Source organism: Hemibagrus wyckioides, linkage group LG02 (genome assembly GCF_019097595.1).
Source record: "Hemibagrus wyckioides isolate EC202008001 linkage group LG02, SWU_Hwy_1.0, whole genome shotgun sequence".
Lineage (NCBI taxonomy): Eukaryota > Metazoa > Chordata > Actinopteri > Siluriformes > Bagridae > Hemibagrus > Hemibagrus wyckioides.
Window position 1 is genome coordinate 7,599,295 of NC_080711.1, and position 22,138 is coordinate 7,621,432.

Consider the following 22,138-nt stretch of genomic DNA (forward strand, 5'->3'; position numbering starts at 1 on the left):
ACTGATTAGATGGATTAGATGTGTTAGAGCAAAGAAAACTTTAAAGTGGAACGGTGGTGGACCTGTGCCTTAGACAGAAATACAAGAAGACTATTTCAAGCTTGAAATTGGTAATAGAATACATAGCGATAGGTACATATAACAATAATAATAATATATTTGATTTATTTATTTTAATTTAAGTATAGGAATTACTTGAATATAAAAGTACATTTAAGGTGTTATTTTTAATCTAATATGCCAATATTAGATAAGTGCTAAATTTTAATGTCAGTGTATGGCATGTATTGGCTGTGAAATTCAAGTGGCAGAACAATATAGAATTACCTGAATTTTCAAAGATACACTCAATTCTTCATGAAGATAAAAACCTGCCTAGAGCACAATGTAGGTGCTGAACAAGTCATACAAGCTCGTGTATCAGGCATCATCCTCCTCTTACAGGGTGGGGCAGATCTCTTTACATTTGAGCTTTCATTCCGGAGAAGCCAAGATTCTTGTAGCTTCTCTTGATGTCCTGGTACGTGAAACTGACATTTGTGTAGTTCTTACAAGCGCCAAGACTCAGATACACATTATCATATGAACAAAGGTGTGGGTCTGAGCCATATGATAACACTCATATATGCATATTTTTTAACCTTCCCTCTTCAGAGAAGGCTTTCCACAAGACTTTTGGAATGCAGCTATAAGGGTTTGCTCATTCAGCCACCAAAGCATTTGTGAGGCTATGCACTGATGTTGGGCAAGGAAGTCCGGAGCATTTTTGGGGCATTGTCATGCTGTAACGTTGTCATTTTTGAGTCCTTTATTTTCAGTGAGGTCAACTGAAATGTGTACAACATTCTGTATAATTGCATGTTTCCAGCTTGGTGGCAACAATCTGGGGAAGAGCCACATAAGGGCGTGGTGATCAGGTGATCAGGTGTCCACAAACTTTTGGTGAATCATTAATACAGGAACGTAAAATAAAAATGCCAGTGCAGCATGACACGTATTTTCATTTACATATAATCCTACAGATTTAGTACTGAACTACAAATACAGACTAGTGTGCGACATTAAAATGATTAAGTGAGAGGCTAGAAAATAAATCCCGCCCCGATCACCTGATTGGCCGTCAGCCATCGGCGGAAAATGGGCGGGACTCGGTGCCGTATTGTTTACGTCTGCGTGCTCAAAGTAGGTCATAAGCGCGAGACAGCTAGTAACATATTTCTCAGAAAATTTCACTAATCCTAACCACACGGAGTTGTACAACGATCACGGATAAAGAGCAGGATTCCCGCGGGCTGTCCGGTGACATCTGCAAAGCTGGTAAATGAGCTTGATCGCGCTGTGTGCTGCTACAGAGACCGCAGACTGCTAGCCGATGCTAACCTTTGCTAACTTAAACAGTCTATAACCAAGCTGGATTGGACTTTTCCTGCGTACAGAGACACTTATGGTTATCTCGTAACATGTTGCTGACTCGCTATTGTTATTAATCTTCCTGCTGAAAATAATACTTATTAATGAATCAATGAACCAAAAACAAAAGAGCCTTAGCTGAGCTAGTTAGCTAGCTAATCACTTTGATTAGGCCAAAAAAGAAGACGAGCTTTAATGTTGCTTTTCCGGTTTTCAAGCCTTTTTAAAATTGTACCTGCTCAGTGATTCAGCGCGATTTATAGATAGATAAATACATGTTGTATGTAGAATTTTTAATTTTGTATGAAGCACCGAGAGACTGACGGATGATTGAAGATGACACGTTTTTTGAATGGCCGGTGTGTCAGGTCGCTTAATTAACCTGGTTTGATTGCAAATTGGATTGCAATGGCAGCACGGTGCTAAAAGTCGCCGGGTGACGTCATCGGCTCCTTTACATACCCCTAGGTTCATCATGCATGCATCATCAAATTACATATGAGGGTACACACAGTGAGTGTTTTCCGAAGGCCATTGGAATGGGAGATGATAAAGTTTTTTTTTTAATCAGAATCGGAAATAATATATTATACATTTAGGTCTTATAGAAAGAAATTAAACGTTGGTCACGGCACCACAAACTAAGCTTTTGTATTTTTAAGACGGTATACCCTTCTACAGAAAGAAGTAGTTGTGAATCAGACATGAAAGAAATGATTACAGATGGAATAATTTGCTTTTGTTACTGTGAATGTAACCAAGATGAGAGAGTAAAATGAAGACGTGAAAGTCTAGGACAAACGGTGATCAGTGATTGGTTGAACAATGGCGGTACGTGATTGGTTGAACAAGGCCGATACGTGATTGGTTGTTGGGAAGATTGATGAGTGATTGGTTGTTGGGAATATTGATGAGTGATTGGGAACATTGATGATGAGTAATTGGTTTGTTGGGAATATTGATGAGTGATTGGGAACATTGATGATGAGTAATTGGTTTGTTGGGAATATTGATGAGTGATTGGGAACATTGATGATGAGTGATTGGTTGTTGGGAATATTGATGATGAGTGATTAGGAACACAGATGACTGATTGGTTGTTTTGCAACATTGATGAGTGATTAGTTGGGAACATTGATGATGAGTGATTGGTTGTTGGGAACGTTGGCCTGTGAAAGAAAAGCTTTACACACTGCTGGTGAGTCTAGTCTCTCAACTCATCCAACCAGCAGCTGTGAAGTGAGCTGGACAGCTGTATCAAGTACTGGACAATCATTAACATTTGACCAAAAATTTGCTAAATAGAAGTTGTTAGCCTTTTTTTTTGGAGCTAAAGTCACTGAAGGTGGAAACTCTGGCTTTTCAGATCCTGTTTTCAGAGCGTTGAAATTTATATTTAGTAGCTACACAGTTCAGCTACTGACAGTGTCATTCATTCATTCATTCATTTATTTATTTATTTATTAATTACGATTTTCTTGGTAATTAGGGTTGCTACTGATTTTAAATGTTTACAACTGATAACCAGATTTCTATATAAATCATATCTAACATGTCCGATAATTCCTTTTCATCATACAGAGATTCAAACTTAATGTTCTGTTCAATATTTGTCAGGCCCAATGTTATCTCCTATTGGATCATAACACAGTGTAAATGTAACATTTATTCATGTTTAAAAAAACATGCACAAAAAGTACACCTAAGTAAGTCTGGATACTTGGGTCAACTATGGGTCAAATCTTAATTGCAGCAGGTAGCTGGATAGTCAGGATGATTTTAAATGATTTTTAATGGCCTTCACTTGAACTGCTTGCAGGTGTGGTATGTCCAGGCGCAGCCGAAACAGTCGGGTGTGGCGCAGCGTGTGGAGTGGAATTCGCCGGGATGCTGATGCAAAGACGCTGGTGCTGCCCTCGGAGAGCGATGAATGGGGTTGTGACCGCCTACAGGTCAGTGTATGCGTCAGAGCTGGCTAAGATAACATGAACATTATTAAAAGCTAGCAGAAGGCTAGTAATCTGAAACGGATTGATCTGTGATTAAGAGGGAATTAAAAGAGCATAGTAGTATTAAGAAGGCTAATTTCATGTGTTCAGTATGCTGAAATCCTCACGCAAAAACGTATATTTGCACAATTATGTGGAGAAAAAGCTGTCACACATGTGATATACCGTATTTATGTTGTTTAGTACAGTGACTCAGATTCAGAGGCAGAGTATCCTGGCATTGTACCTTCAGTGCCAAGTGCTGTGCCAGTGACCGGAGAGTCGTACTGTGGCTGTGATTTGGAGATGGAATCGAGTTACGACCCACGTCTACGCAGTTACGCACGGCTGCGAGACTGCCACTGTGGAGAAGATGACCAAGGTATGTGTGCACGGATTTATTTTCATTGCACACCTCTCTTCTTTTTTTTTTTTTTTTACCTTTCCTTTGCTTCACTGTTAAATGACACTCACTGAATGAAAGAGCATTTGATCATATGTACTCTTTGTGTGTTTGTGTGTCAGAGTTTGACTGGGTGTGGGATGAGGGCAGTCGGTCAGCAGCCACGCTGCTGAGCTGTGAGAACAGGAAGGTGAGCTTCCACTCGGAGTACAGCTGCGGCACAGCGGCTATCCGTGGCTCCAAGGAGCTCTCAGAGGGACAGCACTTCTGGGAGATCAAAATGACCTCTCCGGTCTACGGAACAGACATGGTGCGACTCGACTGCATTCTTGCTGAGTTTAGTTTTCTGCTTGTGAAAGTGCTTTTTTTATGAATTATGATTTTGACCCCTTGTAACAGCATTACGGGGGACATCTTTAAGCTTAAGCAGAAGTAAAAGCTGTAAAATCATGTAGCAGAAAAGCCAAATCAGTGAGGAGGAAAGGACACAGGATCCGAAAGGTCCTACTTTCACTTTGTGGCAGCTTTGTCTGGGTGAATTTTGACGTGTAAATTCATGAGTTTCTGACTTGAGTCAGTAAAAAAAAAAAAACAAATCGACAGGACAGTGGTGCCATCATTAAAAAAATAATAATAATGTAATAATTTTTTTTAACCGTTGCTTTATTTTTTTTTACAAATGTCAAAATTTTTTAAACCATCTCTCATCCACCAATATACACCAGAGTTTTGGTGGTAAAGTTCAGTATTTCCTAGGAGTTCAAAAGTAATTCCTGCTAAGATGTCAGGTTAACAGCCTAACTCTGTTTTATGTAAATAATTATGATGTGTATGACAAACACAGAGCGGATCCAGTTATTAATGAATTTTTTGTCCATGTTTTGTAGATGGTAGGAATTGGCACATCAGATGTCAATCTGGACAAATACCGACATACGTTCTGCAGTTTACTGGGAAAAGATGAAGACAGCTGGGGCTTGTCATATACAGGTAAATACACAATAAGGGCATCTATGCACTGCAAGAAAGCTATGACTTCACAATTAAATCGTTTTGCCAATAACCAATACAGAATGACATCCAGACTTTCAGTATGTGGAATCTGGATTAAACCCTGATTAAAGTTTAATCATTTACACACAGTCCTGTCTGTCCTAGATGTCCTGGATTCAAATCTGATTCCTGCATATAATCTCTTATTTGCAAAAAACTTGACAGCAGTTGTTAAAATGTTTGTCTTTCTATGCAAGCAAGTTTGGCATGTTGCTTTCAACACACATTGCCAGGAAGTAGCTTTACAGAAATCCAGATGTAGATTTCATAATGATGCCCAGTATAGAGATTCTGAAAATGTGTCCTGAGATGATAGCTAGAGAGACAGATTATATTGCCAAAAGTTTTGGGACACCCCTCCAAATCATTGAATTCAGGGATTTGATCCCTTAGTTAGCGACAGGAACTCTCAATTCTTCAGCATTCCAAGGCATTTTAGACAATTTCATGTTCCCAACTTTGTGAGAACAGTTTGCAAAGGGTGGGCCAACTCCATATTACATTCATGTGCATGTAAAGGCAGACATCCCAAAACGTTTGGCAAGGATGGATGGATAGATAGACAGGCAGACCGACTTTATTCATCCTCTGAGGGAAATTCTTATGTAACAGCAGCTTAATCGGTTACAAGATACAGCACAAGAAAATTTATATGGCACAGTGAGTCTTTTATTACATCTCAGTATTCTGTAACTAATTATGTGTTGGTCTCTAGGGTTGTTACATCATAACGGTGACAAAGTGAGCTTCTCGTCACGGTTTGGTCAGGGATCCATCATAGGCGTTCACTTGGACACCTGGCATGGAACTCTCACCTTCTTTAAAAACCGCAAATGCATCGGTAAGAAGCACTTTACACATCAGTAATAATGTTGACAGCATGACACTGGGCTGAAATCGGGTTGGCACCAGAATAGCACAGTAGAAGTAGGTGCAGGAAAGTATGAGCTGCTCTTCAGGGGTATACATCATTAGGCTCCTTACAGGAGGAAGGGAGATTCAGACTGCCCATTTACCCTTTATACTCTCCACCATGTTTTTCTGTTGGTTCAGTACACTGATTATCTTAATGGTGCGGTTTGTAACATATAAATGTGCTCCAACACCTGTATTAAAAACAATACTGTTGAGAAGTTGTGGCTTAGTGGTTTTGACCTTCATATCAGGAATCAAATCGTGTCAGTAGATTTTTATTGTCATTTATATAAGCTGATGCAGTACACAGTGAAATAAAATAAAGTTCCTCTAGGACCCTGGTGCTACATAAAGACCCAAAGCTGCATTAGACTAGAAAGAACTAGGGGCTAAAATAGTAAACAAAATAATCTGTCACATAGAGTGCATGTGTGCATCCTTGTGCAAACAGTGCAGGACAAAATACTCTCTTCACTTTCACTTCAAAAGAAACTCTTTTAATATATATATATATATATATATATATATATATATATATATATATATATATATATATATATATATATATATATATATATATATATATAAAATATTATTTATATATGTAAAATATTATTTATATATATAAAATATTATTTATATAATATAATATTTATTTATTTTATGGCTTACTTTAAACACATAAGAACGTGATGTCTGGTAAGGAGAAAAGGAAGGCTTGTGAAATTTGCTTCTTATAGCTCTTTTATTAACAGCAAGCAGAGGGCACCAAGAATTGCAAACTGCCCCTTTAAGTGAAAAGAGTTCTCGGTTATCATGACTGCAGACTTGTTGAAAATGTTGTGTATTGCAATTCAAAGGAGACGGATCATATAAACTGCATATGTTGCCTTATGTCTGTTCCATGCCATGTTTTAATGTGTTTGCACATGTATAGGTGTAGCTGCTACAGAGCTGCAGAACAAGCGTGTGTATCCCATGGCCTGTTCCACAGCTGCCAAGAGCAGCATGAAGGTGATCCGCTCTGTCTCTGCCCCCACCTCACTCCAGTACCTCTGCTGCTGGCACCTGCGTAAGCTCCTCCCCTCAGGAGCCGACGCCCTCCGAGTGCTGCCGCTCCCACCAGGACTCAGGCACCTCCTACATTCCAAACTTGGCTGGGTGTTAAGCTTAGACCACTCGCATACGCACACAAACTCGAACGCACACACACCCGTCGGGCCGTCTTCAGGCAGCGAGTCGGACGGCTGCGCTTCTGACCCCGAGGCCTGCCAGAGGAAACGCTGTCGCTGGACCTGAGGCGATCTCGCGCGCGTACACGCACACACACACACACACACACACACACACACACACACTCTTACAGTTAATACATTGTCAGGTCATTTCAGTTTCAGACTCAGAGAACTGAGAGAAATCGTTAAAAAAAACAAAAGATGTTAATGTATCTGATTAATACGAAGTCTCTCCAGATTAAGGATACCACTTTGATTTTAATCTCAGCAGGACTGTTCAAGTTGCATTTCACTTTGTACAGGTCATGTAAAAGATACACGCAAATGCAGTCCGATGCATCATGACAAAACAGTCGACTGTCTCTGTTTTATTGCATAGTGCTGAATGTTCCTGCTCTTTCCCTGCTGTCTCTTTCAGGGTTTTGGAACAAATCATGTCACACTTTTCCACCCTACAAGAACTCTTTATATAAAATCTCAGTATTATCTTTACCTATAACCTTCAGCACTGTGCCGTCGTCTACCTGTACTTCAATATAGCTTATATCCAAACAAGTAGGATGAGTAAAATGGACACTCGGATGGATAAAAAGGGGTTTAGTTATCAGTTATCATCTGATGTACCATTAAAACATGTAATTCACCATCCAAGTCTGCAAACGAGGTGACCAGTTTGACAGCAGGTTTCATCAGCATAGCACTGATGTGCTGAATCTAGTACTGTATGCTGCCTTCAACTCTTTCTTGAAACTGCAACATTTGAGAAAATTGGAAGAATCATGTTCATGTCTTTTTAAACAGCTATGCCACAATATAATGGTATGCAAGTTGTTGACGTGCCAACATTTAAAGCTTGGCTGTAGTTTTTCCTTTTTTTTTTCCTTTTCCTTTTTTTTTTAGATAAAGCGATGCGTCATCCCTTCAATCCAGATCTGTTTTGATATCAAGAAGACGAAAAATGTTTTCTGAAATTACCCACTTGGCTATGGATTCACAGAAAACAGCATTGTTTTCTGCTTTAGCCGACAGTCTAGACTCTGGATATGATTTTTAGACCTATATGCTATGAGTTTTATGTGTATTTGTTAGTCCATTTGTTTTTTCCCCCGGGAGAAGCGATAAGTAGATGACGTATTCCGCCTAGGAATAGCATTGACCAGGTTGATAAGTTTGTTGAGCCCATGATATTGACATGGTCACTGCCAATTCTGGAAAAATCCTCTATGCTGATTTATTATTATTATTTTATTTTATTTTTTTTCTTACTGAAACTGAGAGTGGGGGGAAAATTCAGGATCTGAATGCGTGTTTTGCGCAAATAAAATTTCAAAACAGATGTGAATGGAATGGATGATACACAGACTGCAATTTTAGTCTACTTGCGACAGCAATTCGAGACGTTTGAAAACTATGCCTTTTGCTTTCCCGGATAAACCTTTCTACTGGGTTAGTACATAGTAGAAGACAAGCAGGCATGCTCTGGTCTCTGGTTGGTAAAAGTGCGCAGAGTAGAAGGTGAAGTTTACCATTTAATCTATTAGCATAGAGCCGTCTCGTCCACCAGCAAACGCTAGGTTTTTTTAAATTTTTTGGTTAATGTCCTAGTCTTTACTGACGCCTGCTAGAATCTTCTTGTTATGATTGTTGGTTCAAAGACATTTTCCTGGTACTGCAGCAACGAACCTGACTAATTATATTCCATCTATCATACTATTGACTTTTCTGCTGTCCTTTTCAGATGACATTTTGTATTAATCCATATTTAATATCAGCTTTTAACATTCATTCCTTATTTTTATTTTTTATCATTTTACTCCATGTAACTTTGCCAGTCAACTAGTGTATTAACATCTGATGGGCATGGTCTTTTTTTGCTGACAGTTATAGTCATACCGGTCCTGTGTTACAAATCCTGGCTGAGCTGTTGTGCGTCTCAGGCGTAGTACTTTTGTGCAAGAGTGTTTGCCTGTGAAATGTGCACAAACGTGTAAAACGCAGCCATCAAACACCTGCATGAACCTGTGATTTGAACCCACTTTGGTCTTAACACAGCATTCGTGGTGCTCTGTGCCATGTTCATCACCTCTCTCGGGCTTCTCTCTTGGGCCACTTCTACCCTGATGCAAAGCAAAAACACTTAGAAAACAGACCCACAGTGTAAACCAAGAAATGTGAAGTTAATGTTTGTTTTGCAACAAGACGTCGGATCTTCTTTAAGCTCAGCTAGAGGAGCTGATGCTCTCAGTTCATACGCTGTCCAAACCGGTTACCTACCCTTCTTCTTCTTCTTATAACCATACTTTGATTTTGTTTGTTTTTTTACATCTCTCTATGAGGGTTGTATTTATCAAGTATGGAGGTTTAAGTGTGTATAGGTTTTGTAATTTGCTGTAAAATAAAATTCAAAGTCTTTGTTATGCATTCAAGCACTTTTTTCCTCTCCTTGTATGCAGAAATAAATGCATACCCCACTACTTTATGCTCTGTTCTGTACATATTGTATGTATTAGCTTATTCTCTTTTCTCTGTCTCCCTTTACTATATGTCAAGCATGGGCTTTAACTGATGTATGATTTAAGGAGTTGAGATGAAAATCATGTACACAGAGTGGGGGAAAAAGGATGGATATGTCGGTTGTTTTTTAAGCATAATAAATGATTCAAAACTGGTCGAGTGTGCCCACTTTATTTTGGCAAATCTTTTTTAGGTATATCGACTTAATACCAGCAGCCTGGTGGCTTAGTGGTTGGCACTGTTGCCTCATGGAAACCCAAGGTCCTGGGTTTTGTATCCCGGGTTCAAACAGGTGGGGACCTTTCTGTGTAGAGTTTGTATGTTCTGTGTAGAGTTTGTATGTTCTCCCAGTGCCTGTGTGGGTTTCCTCCTGCCTTTCGCCCAATGTGTGCTGGGATAGGCTCCAGCAGATCCCCGTGACCCTACTTAGTAATAAAGCAGGTCTAGAAAATGGATGGATGGACTTTATACCACTGGCTTTCTTATGAGGTATGCCTACAGTTCATTCAGGCTATTGATATTTTTTTTTTTATTTATTTTTTTTTTTGCCACTTGTCCATTTTACCTGTCCATTCATGAACAGAAATTGCCATAGAATAGAAATGTGCATAGTGTACACAACAGTAGAGACACACAAGGGCCCAAAAGTGGCTGCTTTGCGGTGCTGGAGCTCGAACCCTTGATCCTTCTAATCGGTAACCTGGAGCCTTAACTGCTTTCAGGTGTGTGAACTATTGCAGTTTTTTTATACATCTCAATACCAATGCTGGGATGGGAGACGATCTGTCCACCACATGAAGGGCTGATGATCAATAATTGAATTTTCAATGGAAAAAAAGATGAGCTATAGAATATAAAATACACAAGACTGCTACGCCTGATGTGCTACACACTACCATGTCAGGTGTACAGAATATGGTCTTATAGTCTTTTTATTTTTAAATAGATCTCACCCAAATCACACGGGTCTGTGCTTATTTGGCTGTTTAGGAGATTTGGGGGCAGTGAAAACAGCAAATGTGACTAGAATGACTAATTTTACACCTATATTTTACAAGTGCAGGTGTATGGTAGACCAGTGGTTCTCAAAGTGGGGCCTTAAACTGATTTTATTCTTTGGTTACTGTGCTGAAAATTATAAACTGTCATTATAAAAATGATCATATTTATTATTGGGTTCTTACTGTTACTAGCCTATTTAACTGGAATTGAATGGATTTAATCCAAACCTCAGTGTCAGTGTTAGGATTCAATTCAATTTATTTGTATAGCACCTTTTACAATGGACATTGTCTCAAAGCAGCTTTACAAAAGAAGATAAACAGAGAAAGGAGAGGGGGAAATGAATGAATGAATGAATGAATGAATGAATGAATGAATGAATAGAAATAAAAATAAATGATTAAATTAAATTATGAAACTATTTTATCCTTATTTTATTTTATCCCTAATGAGCAAGCCTGTGGCAACGGTGGCAAGGAAAAACTCCCTGAGATGATATGAGGAAGAAACCTTGAGAGAAATCAGGCTCATTTGGGTGACACTGGACAGTAAATAATGTAACTGTAACTGATTAATGTCTTTTTTATAACAGGAATCAATGGCCCATGAGGAACTATTAGGTCAGTGTAGTGTCTGAGGTTATTATAGACACTAATTCTTTGCTGTCACAAGCTGCCAGATCTGTGATGGTGTGAAAGTCCCCAAGTGGCTCTGTCCACGGCTGTCTCCTGGGTCACAGGCTGTCCACACAGAACCATCCACAGCATCAGTGAGCACCACCAAGTGATGATGGCAAGTTGAGAAATAAAAGCTCTGTGCTTCCAATAACAAAGATATTATTGTACATATTTAAATATTGATATAAATGAGCCAAATATTGAATATATATATATATATATATATATATATATATATATATATATATATATATATATATATATATATTTAAGATGACAGATAAACAATATCTGTTATATCTGTAAATTATTCTGTCAAATAATTTGGTTTTTTGGGTGTTTCTAATAGATAGATATTTACATAAATTACATATTATTATTATTATTATTATTATTATTATTATTATAATAACTTGTGCATTTTACCAGAACAGCTAGGAACTCTCGGCTCTGTAGCCCCGTTTCCGAACGAAACTTTTACTCTGCCGCATCCATACCGGAAGTTGTGTTTGTGGAGGTCAAGTCAAATCGTTGAAGTCGAATAAAACAGGTCAGATAATCTTGTTAATCTTGTCATGGTTGTTGTGATCTTGCGTGTTGTTTATTTTTTATACGTTTCTATGATTGCGATGTTAGAGTGTGTATTATTTGTTTCATGTAGGGCCAGACCAGCTGCACGTGATACCTCTGGGGTGATGTAGCTATAAACCGGGGGTGGGGGTGGGGGGGGGGTAGTTGTAATGTGTGTAATGTAATAATATATGTATGATAAAATGCCTTTAATACAGTCAAACAAAGGGTTGATGATATATTTCCCAACACAGTAAGAAATTCTATACCAATTCATTGTGATCTTTAATAAACATTATTTTCAGTGTGCATGCATGCTGGGAAGGTGAACTGTATCCAGGATCACTCCATCAGTTAATATACATTAATTCTTTATTTATGAGGATACACATGCAGTTTAAAGTGGTCACCAGTGTTGGACCTTATATTAGACATGAAGGGTAAAATCTAACATCATGGTTCAACAGTGAAGCGGTCAGGACTGAGCAATACATTGTCACCAGATCTCACTGATGGTATAATGAGAATGATGTGGGACAAACCTTCTCAGTAACGCTGAATGAAACTTAGCAGCCCAAATGCTGATCAACTCAAGGGGACACTTCACTTTGTCCAATCACGAGACATGTCTGCTACTGATCGGCTGCATGAATCTGTAGTCTGGAATTGAAAGTAATCAGCCTCAGTCTCACTTCTTCAGACCACTATGCATGTTTTTCACCACCAGAATAATTTGCCTCAAGATGTTTGTTAATAGTAAATAAACTGTTATAAATGGCAAAAAAAATTAAAGCCTCATAATTACATCTTTCTGTCTTTACCTTGCCACAGCCTGTGATTAAAATTGACATACTATTAATCTGATATGTTTTATGAGAGAGCTCTGCTAGTCTAAATTGTACACTGACATGTTATCTTTCCTCTCTGGTCTCCTTCAGTCACAATGGTGAAAAAGAAGCGCTTGAGACTGATTGCTGAGATGGCCCGAAAGATCCGGGCTTATCGAGAGCTGAAAAATCGGCCACGGGATTCACAACGCTATGCCCTGGACTATGAAACCATGACACGGCCACTCACCGGTAAGAGGCTGCCAGTGCTGGCCTGGCAGGATGTGCGGAGGGAGACTCCACTTTTCAAGCTCCTGGCTGGCATGCGCATGTTTGGTGTGGGACGGCTCTTTACACGGAAATCGTGGATAGAGGAACACACAGAGCCCTGCTACTGGAAGATAACTAAAGTGAAAGTAGACTACACAGCAGAGGTTTGTCTAACTATGAGTTGGTAGAGTCTGGCTATTTAACAAGAGGCCAGAAACATATGAAGCATTTTTAGAGTCAAGGTTTAGGAACTTGTTGATTTATTTGTCTTGTTTTCCTCCTGTAGAATATGGACCATGGGAAAGCGTGGGGCATTTTGACATTTAAGGGTAAGTGTAGAATCAAGATTTTAAAAAAAAATGTGTCAGTAAAAACTCTAAAGATTCGGTGCATTTTACCTTTTAAAATTTCTGATATGAGGAGCTAAAAAAGAGCTCTAGCCATGTATGTGATACCTATTACTTATTTAGCTATCAATGTCTTTCTAATTACATTAAGATATTTAATGTTTGAACACTGCAGCTGTCTGGTAATATGGTTGCTAATAGCAGATCAGCCATGGTCTCTAGAAAATCTAAAGCATATTTTAAGACTTGTCATGTTAACCAAGCCATAAAAATTGAAGCATTGAAAATTCCTCTGATCAATATGCAAGACCAGCCACATCTGGTTTGATCTCATGAACGTTATATGTAAATTATAGATGCACTTCATCTGCATTCCAGGTAAAGAAGAAGCCTCTGAGAAGGAGCTAGATAAGGTCATGTACCACGACTGGCGCTTGATACCCAAACATGAAGAAGAGGCCTTTACATGCTTCGAGCCTGTCCCTGAACCACCCATCCGTCATGTGTGCTATCCACCACTCCTGCGTGCCATGATGTTAGCACAGCAAGCCAAGGAGCTTGGCGTCGATGCCAGTACCCTACCTGAACCCAGCCTACCTCTTAAAAGAGATGTGCTGCTCAGCAAAGAGTACTTCCGCAGCCAGGAACAGCAAAAACAGGAAGGAACACCCGTATAAGCTGAAATAAGTGGAGAAATGATAAACTTTTATGAGTAGCCTTCTTCCTCCATTCTTTTCAGTAGGTGTTTATCTCAGTGTGGCAGCTGTTCTTTCCGTGATTTAGGACAAGCTCTTCCTGCCCAAAAGCTAACATTAATCTTTAGATAAGCAAAATAGTGTCTTATAAACACGCCATGTATTATATCATAATGGTAGCCTTGTTTGGGAAATCAACATGACTTCCATCATCTTCTGTCCATTTTGTTTAAAGATTAGGACGGTCAAATACTTTTCTTTGGTGTCAAGCCACTGAAGGATTTTGTGTTCCTTAAAGAGGAACGTTTAATCTGTCCATGTGATGTCAATTACTGTACATGCTCTGATAACTGCATTTGCATTATTTATAAATAAAAATGAGATACTAATGACAAAATTAAACATCTCTCCTCACTACTTGGGCTGCAGTTTAGTCTTTAGCCAATATTTCAGTGGCAACATTTAAACATTTGTGCTTGTTTTGTACTCCTTCTTTTTTAAATGTGTCCATAGTGAAACCTGTTTATCAGAGTCCTGACCTCAACCTGATAGGACACCTTTAGGATGAATTAGAGCAGAGAGGCCTTCTCCTCCAACATCAGTGCCTGACCTCGCAAATGTGCTTCTAGAGGAATGGTCAAAAATTCCCATAAACACACTCCTAAACCTTGTGGAAAGCCTTCCCAGAAGAGTTGGAGCTGTTATATCTGCAAAGGGTGGGACAACTCCATATTACATTCATGTGCATGTGAAGGCAGACGTCCCAGTTTTGGCCTGCCTTGCAGTCTCCACTCTAATTCATCCCAAAGATGTTCCATCAGGTTGAGGTCGGGACTCTGTGAAGTTCCTCCACACCAAACTCTCTCATCCATGTCTTTATGGGAGCAAGTTGGGAGCATGAAATTGTCCAAAATGTCTTGGTATGCTGAAGCATTAAGAGATCCTTTCACTGGAACTAAGTGGTCAAGCCTAACACCTTAATTCAATGAATTGGAGTGTCCCAAAACTTTTGTCAATATAAGTGTATGTGATCAGCTGTGAATATTTTGGCCAAAAATTGTATATTAGCAGTACATTATTATTAAAGCTAATCGGAAGTCCTGTCGGTCTAACTGTGTGCTTTAAATCATTTTAAAAGTGCACGACATTCACATTAGCATGTAAAATATGCATGCTAAAGGACTAAAAGATGTACCCTTGAGGTGACAAATAAAGGTACAGTTTAGTAATAAGTAACCTTAAGTGTCAAGTAACCTTTATTAAGTACAGTGACACTGTTAATGATTAATTCACTCATCAATAAAAGCATTTAGAAACGCTTTTTTAAAACAGACTGAAATGCTAAGGCTAATCCCTAATTATAGGCGCTGGCATGCTAGCACGCGCGCTGCCAGCGTATACGTGCATGCGCTCCGGTCTGATCCTCGAGACGTTAGAGCGCGCGCACGTTCCTTCCTTTTTCTCTCCGAAGAGCTCGCGGGAAAGCCTGGGCCGAGCAACCGGCACGTTTACAGCCATGATTTGTCTTTTCTTGACGCTCTTCGCTCACATCTTCAAGACAGGTGAGTGCTTTCTGAAGACCGGACTTCATCACGATTATCTGGGAGTATGCACTCGGGTCTTTTCGGGAAAACTCGCGTTAACCCTCGGAGCAGGGTTTATGTACGAGTGTGTGCTAGCTTGGGCTGAGTATCCTGGAGGAGCCATGCCGGGTTTAGTCTCTATACTTAGCTATTTACTTTGGTGTGTGTAAGCACTTTTATAATAAAACACACTTGGGATTTAAGAATCGGGTCAAAAAACGTGCACTTTTCTTCTTTTTTTTTTTTATCTTCATCTCATTTTGCACATGCAGAATAAGATCTAGCAACAAAAAAAAAACCCTACTCGTGTGTGAAAAGCAAAAAAATAATAAAACATTAAATAGAACTCTAATTAACCTTGACCCTTGCTAAAGTGTTTATTTTTTTAATTAGCATAATTAGTTAATGCAGTTAGCCTAACAAAGACAGTACCTCGGATGGTACCTTAATCCTAGATCCCACACTAAAGAGCCGGTGATGTGAATCACCATATAAAAGCATGCCTTAAGGTTTTATCTTTTAACCCCATCTGTCACTCACACCTGTTCAAAGATAGATCTTGTCGCATCTAATATCTTCATAACGATCGGTTTTGTTTCCTGCACGGGGGTCGTTAATTAACCACGAGCCAAGGTGCGGCTGTGTGACGTCAGAGCGTTTTGGTTACCTGGCTGTCGCGCGCATATAACACCTTTTGTCTATCACCTCAGCATCATTAACGTGCAGTGTCCATAAAGTTTAAAGTCGAAATCCGAACAAAATCTAAGTCTCGGCTGTCTTAGGACATCGCTGTGTGTGTCTTTTGTCTCTTCACCTGCTTGATTTGCATAAAACACTCCATTTTGTTATTGTTAACGACATGGCGGGCGGTGGACAGTCCTGTCGAGTATTACACGTTATACAAGTATTAATAATGAAGGCGGTACATTTTAATAAGGATTAGAGCAATAGGTGTGTGTGTGCGTGCGTGCGTGCGCGCGCGCTCTGGTGCTCATGGTAGTTGTAGTTATGTGAAGCAGTGCCTTGTTGTGTTTAACACCGAACAACATTTCCCAAGTATCCGAGCGCCTCCTCCAGTAAAGCTCAAGGCTAAAGTTGGAAATGAAAACAGACCACGGTTATTCCCAGCAATGACCCTGAAATGAAGCGTCATTTAGCCGTAATAGAGAATCGAGGCAAGAGGCGTCGAAAAGAAAGCAGCAGCAGAGTGACCGAGGGTGAGTCATGAGTTTCAATGGAGTGGAAAAAGTCTGTAATAATACTAGTGCTGATGTTATACAGTGTCTAAAGAACTTCCACCACTGTGATCAACTGGTGCTCTAAAATCTGTACACTGTGAAAGAACTTGACATTGAGAAATGAAGACTAAAATCTCTGCATTCCGATTTTCACAGTGATACCTTACGCTTATGTGCTTCAACACCTTAGAAGTATCTGAGGAGTGAAACAGCAGGGAATGCAGTTACAGGAAATTAATCAAGGACATGGTGGTGTGATTAATATTAGAGGTGCTGTTATGGAAGCAGTAACAACACACTCCCAAATACGTGTGCATTATTTCTGTAGGTTTAATATTGTGGAATATCTGAGCGTTAGTTTAGTTCCTTTTCTCACTCACGTTATCACAGTCATTCTCTCTTACAAAAATACATTGAACCTTTTGATTATAACATTTTGTTACAGAGATTAATTTTAATGGAAGGGAATTGTTCATTTTCTAATGTAAAATACAATTTAAGAACAAAGAAATTAATTATTAGATCTCATTATGACAGAAAATAAATATAATGGTACATTTCTGCTTGTAATGAGTGAAATGTGTGTGTGTTTGTAAAGTGGGCTATCCTTTCTTTCTTTCTTTTTTCTCTCTCTCACTCTCTCTCTCACACTCTCTCTCTCTCTCCCTCTCTCTCCCTCCCTCTCTCTCTCTCCCTCCCTCTCTCTCTCTCTCTCTCTCTCTCTCTCTAATGGTCCGTGGTGGTCGCAGCCGAATTCACCCATTCAGATGTCAGTCGTTGCATACAAAACTTACTACTCATATCAAAGCAGTTAAACTTAACTGTTTTCCAAGCAAAAATTTGCCTGCCTTATTATTGCAGCACAAAATTGTGGAATTACCCTGCCTATGCTTCACAGATCCCTGGGTGTCCCTGGATCTCTCTTCAAAAAATAAAATGTTAGATTATTAGAATGATGGTGAGAAGTGTAAAGTGTGGCTGGTGTCTGGATTTGCAGGATGGACAGGTGTGAACGAGCGCACTTTCATCGCCGTGAAGCCGGACGGTGTCCAGAGGAAGCTGGTGGGAGAAATCATCCGCCGCTTTGAGAGAAAAGGCTTTAAACTGGTCGCCATGAAATTCCTGCAGGTAAGAAAAACCCTGCTCCTTAAATAGCCTCCATGTGTTTACTCCTCATAACCACGCTTATAGGATGGCATGGTGTTCTGAGTTTCATGTTACTAGAGAAAGTCCAACAGCCACAACAAAAAATGGATTTTAATACGCTTACCCAAGTCACACTGCTTCCTCTAGAGACTTGAGACATTTTAGATGCTCAAAGTCTCTGTAACAGGTTTTATAGCATAGTTAAGTATTTTTAGAGTATGTACTAGCATGAGGATATGTTTTTGATAGTGAATATAAAGCAATTCTTTAAATCAAACCTATATTTCTTGTGTGTGTGTGTGTGTGTGTGTGTGTGTGTGTGGTTGTTCAGGCTTCCGAGGAGCAGTTGAAGGAACACTACTGGGAATTGAGAGAGAGGCCATTTTACAAAGGCCTTGTGAAATACATGAGCTCTGGGCCTATTGTAGTAATGGTAAGACATGCACGTTTTTGTCTGTTCAATTAAATTTTATTTGAATAGCACTTGTATAGCACAACAGTGGACAAATTTTAAATGTATCCATAATGAGCAAGCCAGAGGAAATAACAGCAAGGAAAAATTCCTTGACAATATGAGGAAGAAGTCTTGAGAGGAGCCAGACTCAAAAGGGAACCCATCCTCTCACACACTAGATAGTATATTCCCTTCTACACCGATCAGCCATAACATTATGAGCAGGGACAGGTGAAGTGAATAAGACATGATGAGGAGATAATCAGACACCTGTTAGTGGGTGGGATATATTAGGCAGCAAGTGAACATTTTGTCCTCAAAGTTGATGTGTTAGAAACAGGAAAAATGGGCAAGCATAAGGATTTGAGCGAGTTTGACAAGGGCCAAATTGTGATGGCTAGACGACTGGATCAGAGCATCTCCAAAACTGCAGCTCTTGTGGGGTGTTCCCGGTCTGCAGTGGTCAGTATCTATCAAAAGTGGTCCAAGGGAGAAACAGTGGTGAACCGGCAACAGGGTCATGAGAGGCCAAGTCTCATTGATACACATGGGGAGCGAAGGCTGGCCCGTGTGATCCGATCCAACAGACGAGCTACTGTTGCTACAAATTGCTGAAGAGGTTAATGCTGGTTCTGATAGAAAGGTGTCAGAATACACCATGCATGACGGGTCAGGGTTGTTTTGGCAGCAAAAGGGGGACCAACACAATATTAGGCATGTGGTCATAATATTATGCCTGATTGGTGTATAGCTGTGTAACCCGGAAATTCTTTATAGGTTTAATATGAAGTCTATTTTGTTGAAGTTAACTGAATGAGACTTGAGTGCAAGACTGTTTGTGAAAAAAGCTGTCATAACAGTTGTAATCCAAAAAGCCTTTTTATGGTTTTTACCATCCACAATAGTCTAGTCCCAAAAGTTTATTTCTCTGCTCCTTCACATTTGATTCTAGAGCTGTGTGGCATCAATTCTCGAAACCTGTTTATGATTTGTTTGTTTGAACCACCACAATCTGTTAAATCTCACAGGCATGGCAAGGTCTGGATGTGGTGAAAACATCCAGAAAGATGCTTGGAGAGACGAACCCTGCCGATTCCCTCCCAGGAACTATCCGAGGAGATTACGGAGTGGAAGTAGGCAGGTCAGTCACAGTGTGTGCTAATTATGTTGAAGTGTAGCTATTGGGACTGGGTACCAAAATTAGCACTACAGTAAGGGAATGGACAAATCACTGTAATATGTGTCTGGGCTGTGAGTGTTTTATTTATAGTTACCCAGTGGGCAAGTAGGTTGCTGATGTAGCAGGCATTTTGTAATGATGTAGTTTTATCTCTCATCCAAAAACCTGAGGGGGAAAAAAAACTACCCCATGTTGAAAATATTCATATTCAATGCATTTCCCATGGTTCATACCTGTAACAAGCTTATTAGGTGTTTCAAATCCCACTGCTGCACTACACACACACACACACACACACAGGTCAACGTCTGTCACTAAAATGATTTTAATAGGGTTGATTAATTAGTCTGCATGGATGAGAAGGTGCACCAACAAATGTGCAAATACTGACGCAACCAAGATAAAGTATCTTTAAATTCTGTTACATAATTCTCCTGGTTAAAACACTATACTGTGCTACATTACATTAGAGTATGCTGACTGGCTATGCAGGTCATCCATTCCCTGGGAATGTGTATACTCTTAAGACATTGTTAAGATTCAAGGTTTATTAGCTCACAAGGTACTGGATAACACTTTAGAGCTTTCACTTGCACAGAGGGATTACTATTATATATCAATATATTTATAATTTGTCTGTCCCTGTACTATATTTATCCAAGTGATTTTCAGGAAATACCATGCAAAATAGCAGTTTAATATGCGCTGACCAGTCATCATTAAACTGGTGTATTTTTTTTGTGTTGCAGGAACGTCATCCATGGCAGTGACTCAGTGGAGAGCGCTCGGAGGGAAATCTCCCTGTGGTTCAAAGAGCATGAGCTCGTCTGCTGGGAAGAGAGCAGTGAGCACTGGATCTATGTCTGATGCACTACCTTGAACACATCAACACACACATCCACACAGCATTGTGGCCTCATGTATGTCTAGCAATACACAATTGTTATCTGAAGTACATTTTTTCTGAATTGGTACAAATGCTTGAATTCCTTGTGCTGTTTTTAATGAAGAGCTAGCGGGTATACACACACACACACACACACTAAACAGTAGCTATGGATGCGCTGATAACGTTTGGCAACATGAAATTAATTTCCATAAACTTTTCCAGTAAAATATTAAAACTACAAAACATTATAGGACTTATTGAAATAAGTCTTGTTGAAATGAGTCTAATACATTTTTGTGGAAGTTTCCTGTGCTTGCCTGTTTGCAATGTTCGACACTTACAATTAGGGATCATTTGTGGTCTTGCTTTTTGCGTGGTTTTTCTGGATGGAAGCATAAAAACAAAAACACCATGATATAAAATATTCATCTTCAGCTCATTCATGGAGGGCCTGTTAGTCATTACGTAGCTTGCATTTTAAATGCTGATTGCTGTTACATATTCAGTTCTGCTTCTTTATGGATTTAGGTTTGTATTGACATTTGACCTTTCCTAGATAAATCTACAAGCTTTGACGCTCTGACCACAATTTAAAAAAGGAGGCACTTTCTTTTGTTGTTTTTGGCCCAGAGTGTTCTGAATTTCATTTGTGGCCAAGAATATAAGTTTAAGCACCTCACTATTGCCAGCCTGTGTGAATTATTATTATTATTATTATTATTAAGCCAAAATGTCATAATAAGCTTAATGTATACACTGATCAGGCACAACATTATGACTGGCTGTCTAATATTGTTTTGGTCCCCCTTTTGCTGCCAAATCAGCCCTGACTTTGTCAAGGCATGGACTGTGGTATCTCTACCACAATGTTGGCAGCAGATGCTTTAAGTCCTGTAAGTTGCAGAGTGGGGGTTCTATACCTACAGGTCTTAAAGGACTTACAGTACTTAAAGGATACTCTTCATAGATACTGACCACTGCAGACTGGGAACACCACACCAGAGCTGCAGTTTTAGAGATTCTCTGATCCAGTCGTCTAGCCATCACAATTTGGCCCTTGTGAAACTCGCTCAAATCCTTACACTTTTTCCCATTTTTCCTGCTTCTAACACATCAACTTTGAGAACAAAATTTTCACTTGCTGTCTAATATATCCCACCCACTAACAGGTGCCATGATGAGGAGATAATCAGTGTTATTCACTGCTCATAATGTTATGCCTGATTGGTGTACTGCATAACAATCTCAGAAGGATGGCTTGTGGTGTCATGAGCTGTAGACCACCCCAGCAACTTTCATTAAAGCTATAACTGACGGAAAGGAAAACACCAGCACCGTTTCAATATTGTACAGGTCCTCGTGTAGACCCTGAATCGTACGTGTTACTGCATGTATGAATGACAATAATGACAAAAGCAATAGTAAGCTTGTTCACCTTACAGGCCTTACACTTGTGCTGATGTTTACACTACAGCTTTAGTACCTGATTTATTTTTTAATGTTGTTTCTTGTTCTTTGCTGAGCAAATAGCCTGCTTTGTTATAAAATAAAGGGTTTTCTAAAGCCATTCGCTTCATATGTGCTTGTACTTGTTACACAACAGTGGATCCGCTGTAATCCTAAAGCTTCTTAAAGAACCCATGTAAGATTTTTATGTCACTTGATGAATAAGGGACATGGAAATATTGCTATAAATTAACTAGGCACTGAAGACATTGATAGTACACATTTTAGGGCTATAA

General features: G+C 39.4%; 3 protein-coding genes across 5 annotated transcripts; all 3 read left to right on the forward strand.

Annotated features, from left to right (window-relative positions):
* Positions 1–1,136: 1,136 nt before the first annotated feature.
* Positions 1,137–9,673, forward strand: spsb3a (splA/ryanodine receptor domain and SOCS box containing 3a). Of its 2 annotated transcripts, none has more exons than XM_058374143.1 (7): positions 1,137–1,317; positions 3,230–3,362; positions 3,603–3,780; positions 3,924–4,111; positions 4,689–4,791; positions 5,570–5,695; positions 6,707–9,673. In XM_058374143.1, exons 2-7 carry the CDS (start codon positions 3,237–3,239, stop codon positions 7,066–7,068), a joined length of 1,083 nt encoding a protein of 360 aa, XP_058230126.1. In that variant the 5' UTR covers positions 1,137–1,317; positions 3,230–3,236; the 3' UTR covers positions 7,069–9,673. The 2 variants fall into 2 exon arrangements, with proteins under 2 accessions (XP_058230126.1, XP_058230136.1); XM_058374153.1 differs by having other exon boundaries at positions 3,608–3,780.
* A 1,958-nt stretch (positions 9,674–11,631) lies between these two features.
* Positions 11,632–14,308, forward strand: mrps34 (mitochondrial ribosomal protein S34). The gene is made up of 4 exons (XM_058404783.1): positions 11,632–11,747; positions 12,706–13,028; positions 13,151–13,193; positions 13,590–14,308. Exons 2-4 carry the CDS (start codon positions 12,711–12,713, stop codon positions 13,886–13,888), a joined length of 660 nt encoding a protein of 219 aa, XP_058260766.1. The 5' UTR covers positions 11,632–11,747; positions 12,706–12,710; the 3' UTR covers positions 13,889–14,308.
* A 1,001-nt stretch (positions 14,309–15,309) lies between these two features.
* nme3 (NME/NM23 nucleoside diphosphate kinase 3) lies at positions 15,310–21,963 on the forward strand. 2 transcript variants are annotated; one of them, XM_058409884.1, is made up of 5 exons: positions 15,310–15,468; positions 17,725–17,855; positions 18,205–18,306; positions 19,356–19,468; positions 20,257–21,963. In XM_058409884.1, the coding sequence occupies exons 1-5, from the start codon at positions 15,312–15,314 to the stop codon at positions 20,372–20,374; spliced, it is 621 nt and encodes a 206-aa protein (XP_058265867.1). In that variant the 5' UTR covers positions 15,310–15,311; the 3' UTR covers positions 20,375–21,963. The 2 variants fall into 2 exon arrangements, with proteins under 2 accessions (XP_058265867.1, XP_058265877.1); XM_058409894.1 differs by lacking the exon at positions 15,310–15,468 and adding an exon at positions 16,495–16,706.
* Positions 21,964–22,138: the final 175 nt, after the last annotated feature.